The sequence below is a fragment of the Pseudophryne corroboree genome, chromosome 5 (assembly GCF_028390025.1).
Source record: "Pseudophryne corroboree isolate aPseCor3 chromosome 5, aPseCor3.hap2, whole genome shotgun sequence".
In the NCBI taxonomy this organism is placed as follows: Eukaryota; Metazoa; Chordata; class Amphibia; order Anura; family Myobatrachidae; genus Pseudophryne; species Pseudophryne corroboree.
The window spans coordinates 530,614,598-530,630,938 of record NC_086448.1 but is presented as its reverse complement, the minus strand read 5'-3'; the positions used below and the strand labels follow the sequence as shown (position 1 = coordinate 530,630,938).

Below are 16,341 nucleotides of genomic sequence, written 5' to 3'. Positions count from 1 at the left end.
CCCTGCGCAGTGTAGTCAGCCCAAGCAGAGATATAGGAGAGATATGGTGATTAAAATCACAGAGAAAAATACGTACCAGAGTATATCTTGTGAATATCCTATATTATTATAAAACCTGACGCACCAAGCCCCCTCAGGTTATAGAATATAGGGATAGCAAGTTGAGTGAGAGACACGAATGGAAACCACCCAGCAAGCTAATGCACACACATATAGTCACAGTTGTACAATGCAGTGGTTATTACTAACAAATAATACTGCACTGGACCAGCTTATATAGCTATGTAGTCAATAGATATAACACTGCACAGTAAGAACTGGATGTATATCACAGGGTAATTGTACTAGAGAACCCTGACTAAATGCACTCTTTCTTAACTAACACTGTCTAAGTGACAGGTAGAATACTGAAGTGTCATGTAAAGGCACAGCGCTGTCAACCAGGCGGCTTTACACAGGAGTATTTGCCCAAGCAGTCCCAGGAACAGTGAGCTGAGAGAAATGGCGCCCAGACACTGACAGGGAGTGAGGAAGAGACAGATATACAGCTCCAGGGCAGGAACATTTGCGGGAAATGGCGCCCTGGGGCTGGGGGAGGGGCTCCAGGTCTAAGCCTTATCCCCCTGCTGGCAAAACTACCGGGTACTGTGGGCTACTATTAAAATGGTTTTAAGAGAAAACCTGTCCTGCACCCATGCCCTGGTGATCTAGTGGGATTGCCTGTACTGCCACAGTGTCCACCGCCAGCGCGCGCAGCTCACCTCCCAATGACGGCGCCGGATCGTGATAAAGTACGGGTCCCGCAAGCGGGACCCACTCACCACCTCCCGAAGCGCGATCCCGGAGAGCCCCCGTCATGTGTGCCTGACCATGGAAGAAAACCGGAGCCTCCTGTTGTAGTTACCCGGCAACCAGGGCTCGGGAATGTACAGCGCCGCTAGGGAGAGATGGAGCTGCAGCAGTGAATGTCCAAAGACATATACACACTGCTGCTGCCCTTGAAGTTTTCACTTTTCTCCTAAAAAGCTCTTCTCAGGGCTGCCCAGCGCAGCCCCTCTGTTATGTGCCTGCTATCTGCGGCACCAACTACAAAACCGAGCTCCTGTGCAGGGAGGCGGGGTTATAGAGGAGGCGGCGCTATGCATTCTGTGAAGAGTCAAAGCTTTTCAGCCTGTTGGTGCCTCGGATCAAGATCCTACTCTACACCCCCCTATGTCTTTCCTTGTTGTGGAGCCCAGTGTACCCCGCAGCAGAAAGAGACTTAGTGCTGTATTACTCATACTCAGTAGAGTGGATCCAGACGCTACTAGTGTACACTGCCGCTCCATGAACCTATAGTGAACACAGACGCTCAGTGAACACAGATGCACAAGTCACACAGCCGCCTATGTTGCGACTGGGTTCCCTTCATGTACAGCGTGAGACAGAAGCGGGAAAACAGTTCATGGCGGGAGACTCGGAGTAAAGTGGTCATGTACTGGGGGTAGGGGCGACCAGGAGAGCTTCTGACTCCCCACTGCTGACATCAACCCTAGGGATCGCAGCCTCATACTATTCCTGGAGCCTCTGATCCCTAAGGCCTAGCGCTGGTGCACTCGAGGTGGCAGACGCATCAGCGACTGTTTGGTAGTCTCACCCAAAACAGTGCAGCTGTGTCCGTATTCCCCTTCTAAGCGGAACCGATGCCTTACCTTTTCCCCGTGCTCCGGCCACAGCCTGGTAATGTCTGCTGGACCTGCTAGTATATCTGACACAGACACCCGCTGAAACAGCACTGTACTCGTGGGTAAGCGTTGTCATGGCCCGGCGGAGAGTTGTTGGAGCGACTCTTTCTAAGGTACGTATAAGACACTTTTTAGAAAGATCACTCAAAAAATATAGTAAAACTATAAAAATAAAATAATAAAGCTTAGGGCTGCTAAAAACCAGCAGCTCCTGCTGCAACAAACAAAAAACTGAATTGCCTGAGCAAGGAGGCGGGGATATATGGACAGACCCTTTGCATGCTGGGAGGCCGAAAAGCTTTGTACTCGTGGGTAAGCGTTGTCGCGGCCCGGCGGAGAGTTGTTGGAGCGACTCTTTCTAAGGTACGTATAAGACACTTTTTAGAAAGAGCACTCAAAAAAAAAAAATAGTAAGACTATAAAAATAAAATAAGAAAGCGTAGGGCTGCTAAAAACCATCAGCTCCTGCTGCAACAAACAAAAAACTGAATTGCCTGAGCAAGGAGGCGGGGATATATGGACGGACCCGCTGCATGTTGGGAGGCCGAAAAGCTTTGACTGATTGGTGCAAATCCGCTGTCGCTTCATAATAACCCAATGTTATCCTGTGGGTATCCTGTGTACCCTGCCGGAGAAAACAGATTGACTAGCCAAAATAAAAGATGTTTAAAAAGCACAGAACTTCAGGCCCGGCAGAAAGGTGCTAAAATAACGTGCTACTGGTGAATAGGCTCAATATTGGATACCAGATCCATAGTGTACACTAGCCACCATTTCAACCCGTGTGTACCCTGCTACAGATTTCAGCGAGTTACTGGAAGACATTTCCTGTTAGTGATTAAGAAATATAACATACTATTTGAAGTTCCCGGCCGTAGGTTTTGACAATGCCTGTATAAATATCAAGAATATTTTCAAAAAAAATCTTGAAGTGTTTTATCCCCATCAAACTAACAGTCAGAGGGCTCTTCAAGTATATGTTTAGAATTTGCAGTCCATCAGCAGCTGTGGAAATACAGAAAAAAAAAAACCACATTATAATATAAACTGTACATACATTAACAGATGCATTCATATACACACACAAACATTGTTAAGTACCTTGCAAGCCGTAACCAATGAGCATGTCCTTGTAAAGTCTCACTGAATCCCAGAGGTTGCTCTAAAAAGGAAACAAACGGTAATTTAATTATCCTACACCATATACAAATATGGCGGCAGAGGATCAATTTCATCACAGACAGGTTACAGTACTGATCAGACTGATTTTCAGTTACTTTTACTATATACTACTTAGTACCTCGTATATTTTGATTTAACCATCTGTGCTGAGCCATGGATAGCTTTAAAATCTGCACTGTTAGGGTGTCTTGAGGACAGAGGGTAGATGAACTATAGCGGCAGGAAGGTACATCGACGTGATGTAAGAACATTTAGTTTGCTGAAGTGGAGGGAGTGAGAACTCCCCCCTCCGGCAATCTCCGTTAGAGCGCACAGTACAACAGCTGATGTGCTGGTTCTCTCACCCTGGCCTACTCCATGGAGCATGTGCGAGATCTAGCTGCACTCACGAGATCTCACATGGAGCCTGGAGCTGGCAGCCACCACATCCAGCACTGTCCCTGCTGTGGAGTATGGGCAACACCAAGTGCCAGATTAAGGTCCTCATGGGCTTGGAGCTGAAGTTTATGATGGGCCTATTGTGTGTCGCTGCAGGGGGTGGGACTACTGATATGGGGTGTGACCAGTGCTGTGGAGTGTGGCTAGCATCATGAATTGCATAGCTACCCACCTACCTTCGACCCCCTCAATCTCCCTCCCCTAGGCCTCGCGGAGCATTCACAACACAAATGAGCCGTAAACAAAGAATGTGATTAGGACCCTGCTACCCTCTCTCCCCCTACACTACTCACTCCCTGCTTCCCTCACTCTTAGGGCGTGCTTAACTCTGTATTACTAACTCTGTTCTTCCATCACTCAGCCCTGCACCTCTCCCTCTTTCCATGCCTTGCTCAACACAGTCCTCCTACTCCCTGCTACCCTCTCAGGGGCCCGATGACACTGGCAGACTCCCTGCCAGGGCCCTGCATCCTGAATACAGAGGTGGAAGTGGGCCGTGGGGCAAATGAGAGGGCAAGAGGCTGGGGCTGCCCTCTGCAGCTGGACAGATAGTGGCTGTCAGTCCTCCTGTGCCCTGATGTGTATTCTTCTGCTCTCAAAAACAGAGCACCGTGGCTTTCCCTCAGTATATCAGACCCTGCCTGACAGCCCCAAGCCACACAGCAGGCTCCATAGAATCAAATATCCTGTGCAGTGAAGAAGATAAGAGGAGGGTGGGAGCCTGGAAAGCACACTCTTGTTGGTCTCCTCCACTTCCTCTGGAGCATGACTGATAGGACAGCGTTGCTGACTGGCCAGAACGCATCCTGAGGGATCCAATATTGTTTTTTATTTTATATTTCAAATCCCGATACACTTCTTCACACACACACACACACACACATACATACACACACACACACGCAGCCCCACTTCAACACACGCAGTAGTCTAAGTGGCAATTTTGAAGTGGGGGTTTATGTAAAAGTGAAGGCTGTAACTCTGCGCGCCGGGGTGAGGCCACTCAAAAGGGGGCGTGCCCTTAAGTGTAGTTTACCACACCATATACCCCTTATACACATTATGCACCACAATAGTTGGATCCCTTATACTATCTAGTACTGGTGCAACTTTCACATTACGTGACACAGTATGAGCCGAAATTCACTCTATACCACACAGTAAGAGCTGAAATTCACATTATAGCACACGGTAAGAGCCGAAATTCACATTATAGCACACGGTATGAGCTGAAATTCATATTATACCACACGGTATGAGCCGAAATTCACATTATACCACACAGTATGAGCCGAAATTCACATTATACCACACGGTATGAGCCGAAATTCACATTATACCACATGGTATGAGCCGAAATTCACATTATATCACACGGTATGAGCCGAAATTCACATTATACCACACGGTATGAGCCGAAATTCACATTATAGCACACAGTAAGAGCCGAAATTCACATTATACCACACGGTAAGAGCCGAAATTCACATTATAGCACACGGTAGGAGTCGAAATTCACATTATACCACACGGTATGAGCCAAAATTATGAGACGAAATTCACATTAAGCCACACAGTATAAGCTGAAATTCACACTGAATGAGACAAAATTCAGGGACAGGGAGAGTGACAGCAGGGACATAGAGACAGGGAGAGTGACAGCAGGAACATGGATAGTGATAGCATGGACAGGGAGAGAGACGACAGGGAGAGAGACAGCAGGGACAGGGAAAGAGACAGCAGGGACATGGAAAGAGACAGCAGGGACATGGAAAGAGACAGCAGGGACAGGGACATAGGGACAGGGAAAGTGACAGCAGGGACATAGGGACAGGGAGAGTGGCAGCAGGGACAGGGAGAGTGACAGGAAAAGTGACAGCAGGGACATAGGGACAAGGAAAGGTCGGCGGTGCAGAGGATGAGGAGGCTGTGGGTGGTGGAGGAGGCAGCTGTGGGTGTCTGCGGCGCAGAGGAGGCTGGGGGCATCTGCGGCGGTGTGGAGGAGACTGTGGTGAGGTGGATGAGGAGGCCCTGGCCCGCGGCGGTGCAGAGAAGGCAGCTGTGGGCATCTGCGGTGCAGAGGAGGCTGTGGTCGGCGGCCTTCGGTGCGACTCCTAAGACTGCCACTATTTCTAATCTGCTGCTGACAGGCAGCCAATCAGGAGCGGCCGCTCCTGATTAGCTGCCGGTTCGAGAGCTCCAATTGGCACATGAATAGCGCCAAATTTTAAAAGATGCGGCAGGGGTCTTCACTGTCAGTGCTCGCAGTGCCAGTAAGCCATATTGGTGTATTCCGGCCCACTTTCGAGCACTGAACACACGTATAGAAATATAAACACCGCCACACTTTGACACACACATATATATTCATATATATTCACACCACCCACTTCGACACCCACACATATATACACACCGCCCCACAACACACACACACATATATATATATATATACACACACACACACACACAATCTATCTCTGTATATACAGTATATACCTCTACACGTATGTATAACATGCTTTGCACACTATAATACAGACACTATACATATCTTTATATACATGTTTATGTTTATTTAATTAATATTATATTTTTACTAGAATTTTTTTTATTATATATATATATATATATATAAAATAAAAAAATATATACTGTAGCTTTACTAAACAGCTCCTCAGCCTATCCTCAGCATACCATATTATTAAAAGGCTACAGCAGGAGCAGCAGCAAGGCAGCCAACAGCCCGGGTCTGACAGCTCATCTCAGTCACTGCATTCCTTCCAGGGGGTTATCGGAGGCCGGGCCGCCTTCACGGAGCAGCAAACGTACATCACTACTGTGATGTGGATGTGAAGTCTGTGCGCACACTGCACAGTAGTGGCGCGGCGGTACCTTTGCGAAGCCACACGTGGCGCGAAGGAGGCAGCAGTCCACGTCCGTATTCGGCACATGAAGGGCTAGGAGAGCCTTTCACTGCAACGCTCCATGCAGGAGGCGGCATTTGATCCACGGGCGCCGTGGCGATGGGGGAAGGCGTTGATGCTGGAAGGGGGCGGGGCCTAGGACACTGCAGGCAGGCTCCAGTAGAAGGAAACATTTGTTTCCTATCTACAGCAGCACGGAGCTCTGCAGATGCGGTGGGCCTATTTGGAGTGTGGGCCTGGAGCTGCAGCTCCATCAGCCCCATTGTTAATCCGGCCCTGGCAACACCATCTGCAGCCGTCAAATCAATAGCTGCAGGTATCGGAATAGTCAATGCACTGACCGTTCATACACTGCCTTGCATATAGGATTTTTTTAGATAGCAGCGCCAATATGGACAAAGGAGCATAGTTCCCATGTCATGCAGCACTCATCACCGCTGTAATACATGGGGGAGAAGTGGTATCAGGACAAATAACGTGTGCTGATATAAGGTCTATGTAATGACACGTCATACATCTACACCAGAGTTTTGAAGCCACTGATCTATAGTTTGGCAAGGTAGAGTAATAGAGCAGTTTCCCAAACTCCGTCATTACAGTCTAGGTTACAAGGATAACCAAGCTTGAGCGTAGATGGCAAATGAAATTCACTGAGGTACTAATTAAGGCACCTGTGCTCAAACATATCATCCTTAAAATCTTTGAAGAAATTTACTAAAGGTTGATTTTGGTCGATTTTAAATTTATTCAAATAGATTTCAATATTGGGTTTCAGGAGCTGAAATACACATATCTGCGCAAATGTCTGCTAAGAACATCACTTATTTTCAATGTTAATTGTGAGACTTTATCTAAATTATTTTTACAATCAGTGTTCTTAGTATTAGTAGTATGCATCAGCATTTGTCTATCTCCAGCATAGTATTAGAAGCCTCAGCATGACAGCAACCCATTTTTTCTCTCCATATGTGTATATATAAATTGTACACTTGAATGTGAGGCTCCTTAACTCTGGCATTGGCTCCCCTCCCATATACACTCAGGTGTATTAATCAGCATAGGTTTCATACATTTCAGATCACACATTTAATAAGAATTTACTTACCGATAATTCTATTTCTCGGAGTCCGTAGTGGATGCTGGGGTTCCTGAAAGGACCATGGGGAATAGCGGCTCCGCAGGAGACAGGGCACAAAAAGTAAAGCTTTTCCAGATCAGGTGGTGTGCACTGGCTCCTCCCCCTATGACCCTCCTCCAGACTCCAGTTAGGTACTGTGCCCGGACGAGCGTACACAATAAGGGAGGATTTTGAATCCCGGGTAAGACTCATACCAGCCACACCAATCACACCGTACAACTTGTGATCTAAACCCAGTTAACAGTATGATAACAGAGGAGCCTCTGAAAGATGGCTCCCTAAACAATAACCCGAATTAGTTAACAATAACTATGTACAAGTATTGCAGATAATCCGCACTTGGGATGGGCGCCCAGCATCCACTACGGACTCCGAGAAATAGAATTATCGGTAAGTAAATTCTTATTTTCTCTATCGTCCTAGTGGATGCTGGGGTTCCTGAAAGGACCATGGGGATTATACCAAAGCTCCCAAACGGGCGGGAGAGTGCGGATGACTCTGCAGCACCGAATGAGAGAACTCCAGGTCCTCCTTTGCCAGGGTATCAAATTTGTAGAATTTTACAAACGTGTTCTCCCCTGACCACGTAGCTGCTCGGCAGAGTTGTAATGCCGAGACCCCTCGGGCAGCCGCCCAAGATGAGCCCACCTTCCTTGTGGAATGGGCCTTAACAGATTTAGGCTGTGGCAGGCCTGCCACAGAATGTGCAAGTTGAATTGTGTTACAAATCCAACGAGCAATCGACTGCTTAGAAGCAGGCGCACCCAACTTGTTGGGTGCATACAGTATAAACAGCGAGTCAGATTTTCTGACTCCAGCCGTCCTTGAAATGTATATTTTTAAAGCTCTGACAACGTCCAACAACTTGGAGTCCTCCAAGTCGCTTGTAGCCGCAGGCACTACAATAGGCTGGTTCAGGTGAAACGCTGATACCACCTTAGGGAGAAAATGCGGACGCGTCCGCAGCTCTGCCCTATCCGAATGGAAAATTAAATAAGGGCTTTTATAAGATAAAGCCGCCAGTTCAGATACTCTCCTGGCGGACGCCAGGGCCAGTAACATAGTCACTTTCCATGTGAGATATTTCAAATCCACATTTTTTAGTGGTTCAAACCAATGGGATTTGAGGAAATCTAAAACTACATTTAGATCCCACGGTGCCACCGGAGGCACCACAGGAGGCTGTATATGCAGTACTCCTTTGACAAAAGTCTGGACCTCAGGAACTGAGGCCAATTCTTTTTGGAAGAATATTGACAGGGCCGAAATTTGAACCTTAATAGATCCCAATTTGAGACCCATAGACAATCCTGATTGCAGGAAATGTAGGAAACGACCCAGTTGAAATTCCTCCGTCGGAGCACTCCGATCCTCGCACCACGCAACATATTTCCGCCAAATGCGGTGATAATGCTTCGCGGTGACTTCCTTTCTTGCCTTAATCAAGGTAGGAATGACTTCTTCTGGAATGCCTTTTCCTTTTAGGATCTGGCGTTCAACCGCCATGCCGTCAAACGCAGCCGCGGTAAGTCTTGGAATAGACACGGTCCCTGCTGAAGCAGGTCCTGTCTTAGAGGTAGAGGCCACGGATCGTCCGTGACCATCTCTTGAAGTTCCGGGTACCAAGACCTTCTTGGCCAATCCGGAGCCACTAGTATCGTTCTTACTCCGCTTTGCCGTATGATTCTCAATACCTTTGGTATGAGAGGCAGAGGAGGAAACACATACACCGACTGGTACACCCAAGGTGTTACCAGCGCGTCCACAGCTATTGCCTGCGGATCTCTTGACCTGGCGCAATACCTGTCCAGTTTTTTGTTGAGGCGAGACGCCATCATGTCCACCATTGGTCTTTCCCAACGGTTTATTAGCATGTGGAAAACTTCTGGATGAAGTCCCCACTCTCCCGGGTGAAGATCGTGTCTGCTGAGGAAGTCTGCTTCCCAGTTGTCCACTCCCGGGATGAACACTGCTGACAGTGCTATCACGTGATTCTCCGCCCAGCGAAGGATCCTGGCAGCTTCTGCCATTGCACTCCTGCTTCTTGTGCCGCCCTGTCTGTTTACATGGGCGACTGCCGTGATGTTGTCCGACTGGATCAACACCGGTCTTCCTTGAAGCAGAGGTTCCGCCTGGCTTAGAGCATTGTAGATTGCTCTTAGTTCCAGAATGTTTATGTGAAGAGACTTTTCCAGGCTCGACCACACTCCCTGGAAGTTTCTTCCTTGTGTGACTGCTCCCCAGCCTCTCAGGCTGGCGTCCGTGGTCACCAGGATCCAATCCTGTATGCCGAATCTGCGGCCCTCCAATAGATGAGCCCTCTGCAACCACCACAGAAGAGATACCCTTGTCCTTGGAGACAGGGTTATCCGCAGGTGCATCTGAAGATGCGTGCATTGATGTACAGACACCTTTCCTGGTTTTAGGAGATTCCTGACCAGGTCGGATAACTCCTTGGCTTTTTCCTCGGGAAGAAAAACCTTTTTCTGAACCGTGTCCAGAATCATCCCTAGGAACAGCAGACGAGTTGTCGGCATTAATTGGGATTTTGGAATATTCAGAATCCATCCGTGCTGCTTTAGCACCTCTTGAGATATTGCTAATCCCATCTCTAGCTGTTCTCTGGACCTTGCCCTTATTAGGAGATCGTCCAAGTATGGGATAATTAATACGCCTTTTCTTCGAAGAAGAATCATCATCTCGGCCATTACCTTTGTAAAGACCCGAGGTGCCGTGGACAAACCAAACGGCAGCGTCTGAAACTGATAGTGACAGTTTTGTACAACGAACCTGAGGTACCCCTGGTGTGAGGGGTAAATTGGAACGTGGAGATACGCATCCTTGATGTCCAAGGATACCATAAAGTCCCCTTCTTCCAGGTTCGCTATCACTGCTCTGAGTGACTCCATCTTGAACTTGAACTTCTTTATGTACAGGTTCAAGGACTTCAGATTTAGAATAGGCCTTACTGAGCCATCCGGCTTCGGTACCACAAAAAGAGTGGAATAATACCCCTTCCCTTGTTGTAGAAGAGGTACCTTGACTATCACCTGCTGAGAGTACAGCTTGTGAATGGCTTCCAAAACCGTCTCCCTTTCGGAAGGGGACGTTGGTAAAGCAGACTTCAGGAAACGGCGAGGTGGATCTGTCTCTAATTCCAACCTGTACCCCTGAGATATTATCTGCAGGATCCAGGGATCTACCTGCGAGTGAGCCCACTGCGCGCTGTAATTTTTGAGACGACCTCCCACCGTCCCCGAGTCCGCTTGAGAAGCCCCAGCGTCATGCTGAGGCTTTTGTAGAAGCCGGGGAGGGCTTCTGTTCCTGGGAAGGAGCTGCCTGTTGCTGTTTCTTCCCTCGACCTCTGCCTCGTGGCAGATATGAATAGCCCTTTGCTCTCTTATTTTTAAAGGAACGAAAGGGCTGCGGTTGAAAAGTCGGTGCCTTTTTCTGTTGGGGAGTGACTTGAGGTAGAAAGGTGGATTTCCCGGCTGTAGCCGTGGCCACCAAATCTGATAGACCGACTCCAAATAACTCCTCCCCTTTATACGGCAAAACTTCCATATGCCGTTTTGAATCCGCATCGCCTGTCCACTGTCGCGTCCATAAAGCTCTTCTGGCCGAAATGGACATAGCACTTACCCGTGATGCCAGTGTGCAGATATCCCTCTGTGCATCACGCATATAAAGAAATGCATCCTTTATTTGTTCTAACGACAGTAAAATATTGTCCCTGTCCAGGGTATCAATATTTTCAATCAGGGACTCTGACCAAACTACCCCAGCACTGCACATCCAGGCAGTCGCTATAGCTGGTCGTAGTATAACACCTGCATGTGTGTATATACTTTTTTGGATATTTTCCATCCTCCTATCTGATGGATCTTTAAGTGCGGCCGTCTCAGGAGAAGGTAACGCCACTTGTTTTGATAAGCGTGTTAGCGCCTTGTCCACCCTAGGAGGTGTTTCCCAGCGCTCCCTAACCTCTGGCGGGAAAGGGTATAATGCCAATAATTTCTTTGAAATTATCAGCTTTTTATCAGGGGCAACCCACGCTTCATCACACACGTCATTTAATTCTTCTGATTCAGGAAAAACTATAGGTAGTTTTTTCACACCCCACATAATACCCTGTTTAGTGGTACCTGTAGTATCAGCTAAATGTAACGCCTCCTTCATTGCCAAAATCATATAACGTGTGGCCCTACTGGAAAATACGGTTGATTCGTCACCGTCACCACTGGAATCAGTGCCTGTGTCTGGGTCTGTGTCGACCGACTGAGGCAAAGGGCGTTTTACAGCCCCTGACGGTGTTTGAGGCGCCTGGACAGGCACTAATTGATTGTCCGGCCGCCTCATGTCGTCAAACGACTGCTTTAGCGTGTTGACACTATCCCGTAATTCCATAAATAAAGGCATCCATTCTGGTGTCGACCCCCTAGGAGGTGACATCCCCATATTTGGCAATTGCTCCGCCTCCACACCAATATCGTCCTCATACATGTCGACACACACGTACCGACACACAGCAGACACACAGGGAATGCTCTAAACGAAGACAGGACCCACTAGCCCTTTGGGGAGACAGAGGGAGAGTCTGCCAGCACACACCAAAAAGCGCTATATATGACAGGGATAGCCTTATAATAAGTGCTCCCTTATAGCTGCTTTATATATATCAAGATATTGCCATTAAATTTGCCCCCCCTCTCTGTTTTACCCTGTTTCTGTAGTGCAGTGCAGGGGAGAGACCTGGGAGCCGTCCTGACCAGCGGAGCTGTGAGAGGAAATGGCGCCGTGTGCTGAGGAGATAGGCCCCGCCCCTTTTTCGGCGGCCTCGTCTCCCGCTATTTTGTGAATACAGGCAGGGGTTAAATATCTCCATATAGCCTCTGGGGGCTATATGTGAGGTATTTTTAGCCTTTATATAGGTTTACATTTGCCTCCCAGGGCGCCCCCCCCCAGCGCCCTGCACCCTCAGTGACTGCGTGTGAAGTGTGCTGAGAGGAAAATGGCGCACAGCTGCAGTGCTGTGCGCTACCTTTAGAAGACTGCAGGAGTCTTCAGCCGCCGATTCTGGACCTCTTCTTACTTCAGCATCTGCAAGGGGGCCGGCGGCGCGGCTCCGGTGACCATCCAGGCTGTACCTGTGATCGTCCCTCTGGAGCTGATGTCCAGTAGCCAAGAAGCCAATCCATCCTGCACGCAGGTGAGTTCACTTCTTCTCCCCTCTGTCCCTCGTTGCAGTGATCCTGTTGCCAGCAGGAATCACTGTAAAATAAAAAACCTAAGCTAAACTATCTCTAAGCAGCTCTTTATGAGAGCCACCTAGAATTGCACCCTTCTCGGCCGGGCACAAAAATCTAACTGGAGTCTGGAGGAGGGTCATAGGGGGAGGAGCCAGTGCACACCACCTGATCTGGAAAAGCTTTACTTTTTGTGCCCTGTCTCCTGCGGAGCCGCTATTCCCCATGGTCCTTTCAGGAACCCCAGCATCCACTAGGACGATAGAGAAATAAGGGCTCTATTTGAAGGCAAGACATAGATACAGTTCTATAATGCGATATTAGAGCTGTTAAGGACTCATGCAAAGAAGTCACCTTGTAGCAGTACATGGGCCCACATATTTGCGCAAATGCGTGATAAAAACTTCACTAAATCATTTAAACTATCAGTGTTCTTAGTACTAATAGTGTGCATCAGCATTTCTCTGCCTCGTACACATTTGTTAGCAAGTAATTTTTAAATTTTAATAAAAGTGAGTTTTTACTCTGGTAGTACAACATCTATTTTGATCGATTTTAAATCAAATCAAACATAGGTAAATAACCCCATTAGAGTGTAATAGCAGTTTGTAGAAACTCTGATAAAGGTAACGTAGCGTGAGGCATATAGTAATATGTAATTTACCAGTGAATCCGTATCATGTGCTCAATTTTCAGGGAAAAATCTTGGGAGAAGCAGAGCAGATCAGAGCGCTGCTTACATACTGTAGAATAAAAAATAAGAATTTACTCACCAGTAATTCTATTTCTCGTAGTCCGTAGTGGATGCTGGGAACTCCGTAAGGACCATGGGGAATAGCGGGCTCCGAAGGAGGCTGGGCACTCTAGAAAGATTTATGACTACCTGGTGTGCACTGGCTCCTCCCACTATGACCCTCCTCCAAGCCTCAGTTAGGACACCGTGCCCGGACGAGCAGACATAATAAGGAAGGATTTAGAATCCCAGGTAAGACTCTTACCAGCCACACCAATCACACCGTACAACTCGTGATACTATATCCAGTTTGACTGTATGAAAACAACTGAGCCTCTCAACAGATGGCTCAACAATAACCCTTTAGTTAACAATAACTATTTACAAGTATTGCAGACAATCCGCACTTGGGATGGGCGCCCAGCATCCACTACGGACTACGAGAAATAGAATTACCGGTGAGTAAATTCTTATTTTCTCTGAAGTCCTAGTGGATGCTGGGAACTCCGTAAGGACCATGGGGATTATACCAAAGCTCCCAAACGGGCGGGAGAGTGCGGATGACTCTGCAGCACCGAATGAGAGAACTCCAGGTCCTCCTCAGCCAGGGTATCAAATTTGTAGAATTTTGCAAACGTGTTTGCCCCTGACCAAGTAGCTGCTCGGCAAAGTTGTAAAGCCGAGACCCCTCGGGCAGCCGCCCAAGATGAGCCCACCTTCCTTGTGGAATGGGCATTCACAGATTTTGGCTGTGGCAGGCCTGCCACAGAATGTGCAAGCTGAATTGTACTACAAATCCAGCGAGCAATAGACTGCTTAGAAGCAGGAGCACCCAGCTTGTTGGGTGCATACAGGATAAACAGCGAGTCAGATTTTCTGACTCCAGCCGTCCTGGAAACATATATTTTCAGGGCCCTGACAACGTCTAGCAACTTGGAGTCCTCCAAATCCTTAGTAGCCGCAGGTACCACAATAGGCTGGTTCAGGTGAAACGCTGACACCACCTTAGGGAGAAATTGTGGGACGAGTCCTCAATTCCGCCCTATCCATATGGAAAATCAGATAAGGGCTTTTACATGATAAAGCCGCCAATTCTGACACTCGCCTGGCTGAAGCCAAGGCCAATAACATGACCACTTTCCACGTGAGATATTTCAGATCCACGGTTTTTAGTGGCTCAAACCAATGTGATTTTAAGAAGCTCAACATCACGTTGAGATCCCAAGGTGCCACAGGAGGCACAAATGGGGGCTGAATATGCAGCACTCCTTTCACAAATGTCTGAACTTCAGGCACTGAAGCTAGTTCTTTTTGAAAGAAAATCGACAGAGCCGAGATCTGTACTTTAATAGAGCCTAGTTTTAGGCCCATATTCACTCCTGCTTGCAGGAAATGCAGAAATCGACCTAGTTGAAATTCCTCTGTTGGGGCCTTTTTGGCCTCGCACCATGCAACATATTTCCGCCATATGCGGTGATAATGCTTTGCCGTAACATCTTTCCTGGCCTTAATAAGCGTAGGAATGACTTCTTCCGGAATACCCTTTTCCTTTAGGATCCGGTGTTCAACCGCCATGCCGTCAAACGCAGCCGCGGTAAGTCTTGGAACAGACAGGGCCCCTGCTGTAGCAGGTCCTGTCTGAGCGGTAGAGGCCACGGGTCCTCTGAGAGCATCTCTTGAAGTTCCGGGTACCACGCTCGTCTTGCCAATCCGGAACCACGAGAATGGTGTTTACTCCTCTCTTTCTTATTATTCTCAATACCTTTGGTATGAGAGGCAGAGGAGGGAACACATAAACCGACTGGTACACCCACGGTGTCACTAGAGCGTCCACAGCTACCGCCTGAGGGTCCCTTGACCTGGCGCAATATCTTTTTAACTTTTTGTTGAGGCGGGACGCCATCATGTCCACCTGTGGTTTTTCCCAACGGTTTACCAGCATCTGAAAGACTTCTGGATGAAGTCCCCACTCTCCCGGGTGGAGGTCGTGTCTGCTGAGGAAGTCTGCTTCCCAGTTGTCCACTCCCGGAATGAACACTGCTGACAGTGCTAGTACATGATTCTCCGCCCATCGGAGAATTTTTGTGGCTTCTGCCATCGCCATCCTGCTTCTTGTGCCGCCCTGTCGATTTACATGGGCGACTGCCGTGATGTTGTCTGACTGGATCAGTACCGGCTGGTGTAGAAGCAGGGATTTTGCTTGACTTAGGGCATTGTAGATGGCCCTTAGTTCCAGAATATTTATGTGAAGGGAAGTCTCCTGACTCGACCATAGTCCTTGGAAGTTTCTTCCCTGTGTGACTGCCCCCCAGCCTCGAAGGCTGGCATCCGTGGTCACCAGGACCCAGTCCTGTATGCCGAATCTGCGGCCCTCTAGAAGATGGGCACTCTGCAGCCACCACAGTAGAGACACCCTGGTTCTTGGAGACAGGGTTATCAAGCGATGCATCTGAAGATGCGATCCGGACCACTGGTCCAACAGGTCCCACTGAAAGATTCTGGCATGGAACCTGCCGAAGGGAAATGCTTCGTAAGAAGCCACCATCTTTCCCAGGACCCGCGTGCAGCGATGCACTGATACCTGTTTTGGTTTCAGGAGGTCTCTGACTAGAGATGACAACTCCCTGGCTTTCTCCTCCGGGAGAAACACTTTCTTCTGAACTGTATCCAGAATCATACCCAGGAACAGTAGTCGTGTCGTCGGAACCAGCTGTGACTTTGGATATTCAGAATCCAGCCGTGCTGGTGCAGCACCTCCTGAGATAGTGCTACTCCCACCAACAACTGTTCCTTGGACCTCGCTTTTATTAGGAGATCGTCCAAGAACGGGATAATTAAAACACCCTTTCTTCGAAGGAGTATCATCATTTCCGCCATAACCTTGGTGAATACCCTCGGTGCCGTGGACAGTCCAAACGGCAGCGTCTGGAATTGGTAATGGCAATCCTGTACC

The 16,341-nt window shown here is 48.2% G+C and overlaps 1 protein-coding gene across 6 annotated transcripts in view; it reads right to left on the bottom strand.

The window, feature by feature from the left end:
- The window catches only part of SYCP2L (synaptonemal complex protein 2 like), a 905,846-nt gene that overhangs the window by 428,402 nt on the left and 461,103 nt on the right, over nt 1–16,341 (bottom strand). For all 6 annotated transcript variants that reach the window (XM_063923155.1, XM_063923158.1, XM_063923156.1 and 3 more), the window contains 2 exons: nt 2,826–2,886; nt 2,581–2,729 (listed from right to left, as the gene is read on the bottom strand). In XM_063923155.1, coding sequence (XP_063779225.1) covers nt 2,581–2,729; nt 2,826–2,886 — 210 coding nt within the window. The remainder of the gene's footprint in view (nt 1–2,580; nt 2,730–2,825; nt 2,887–16,341) is intronic.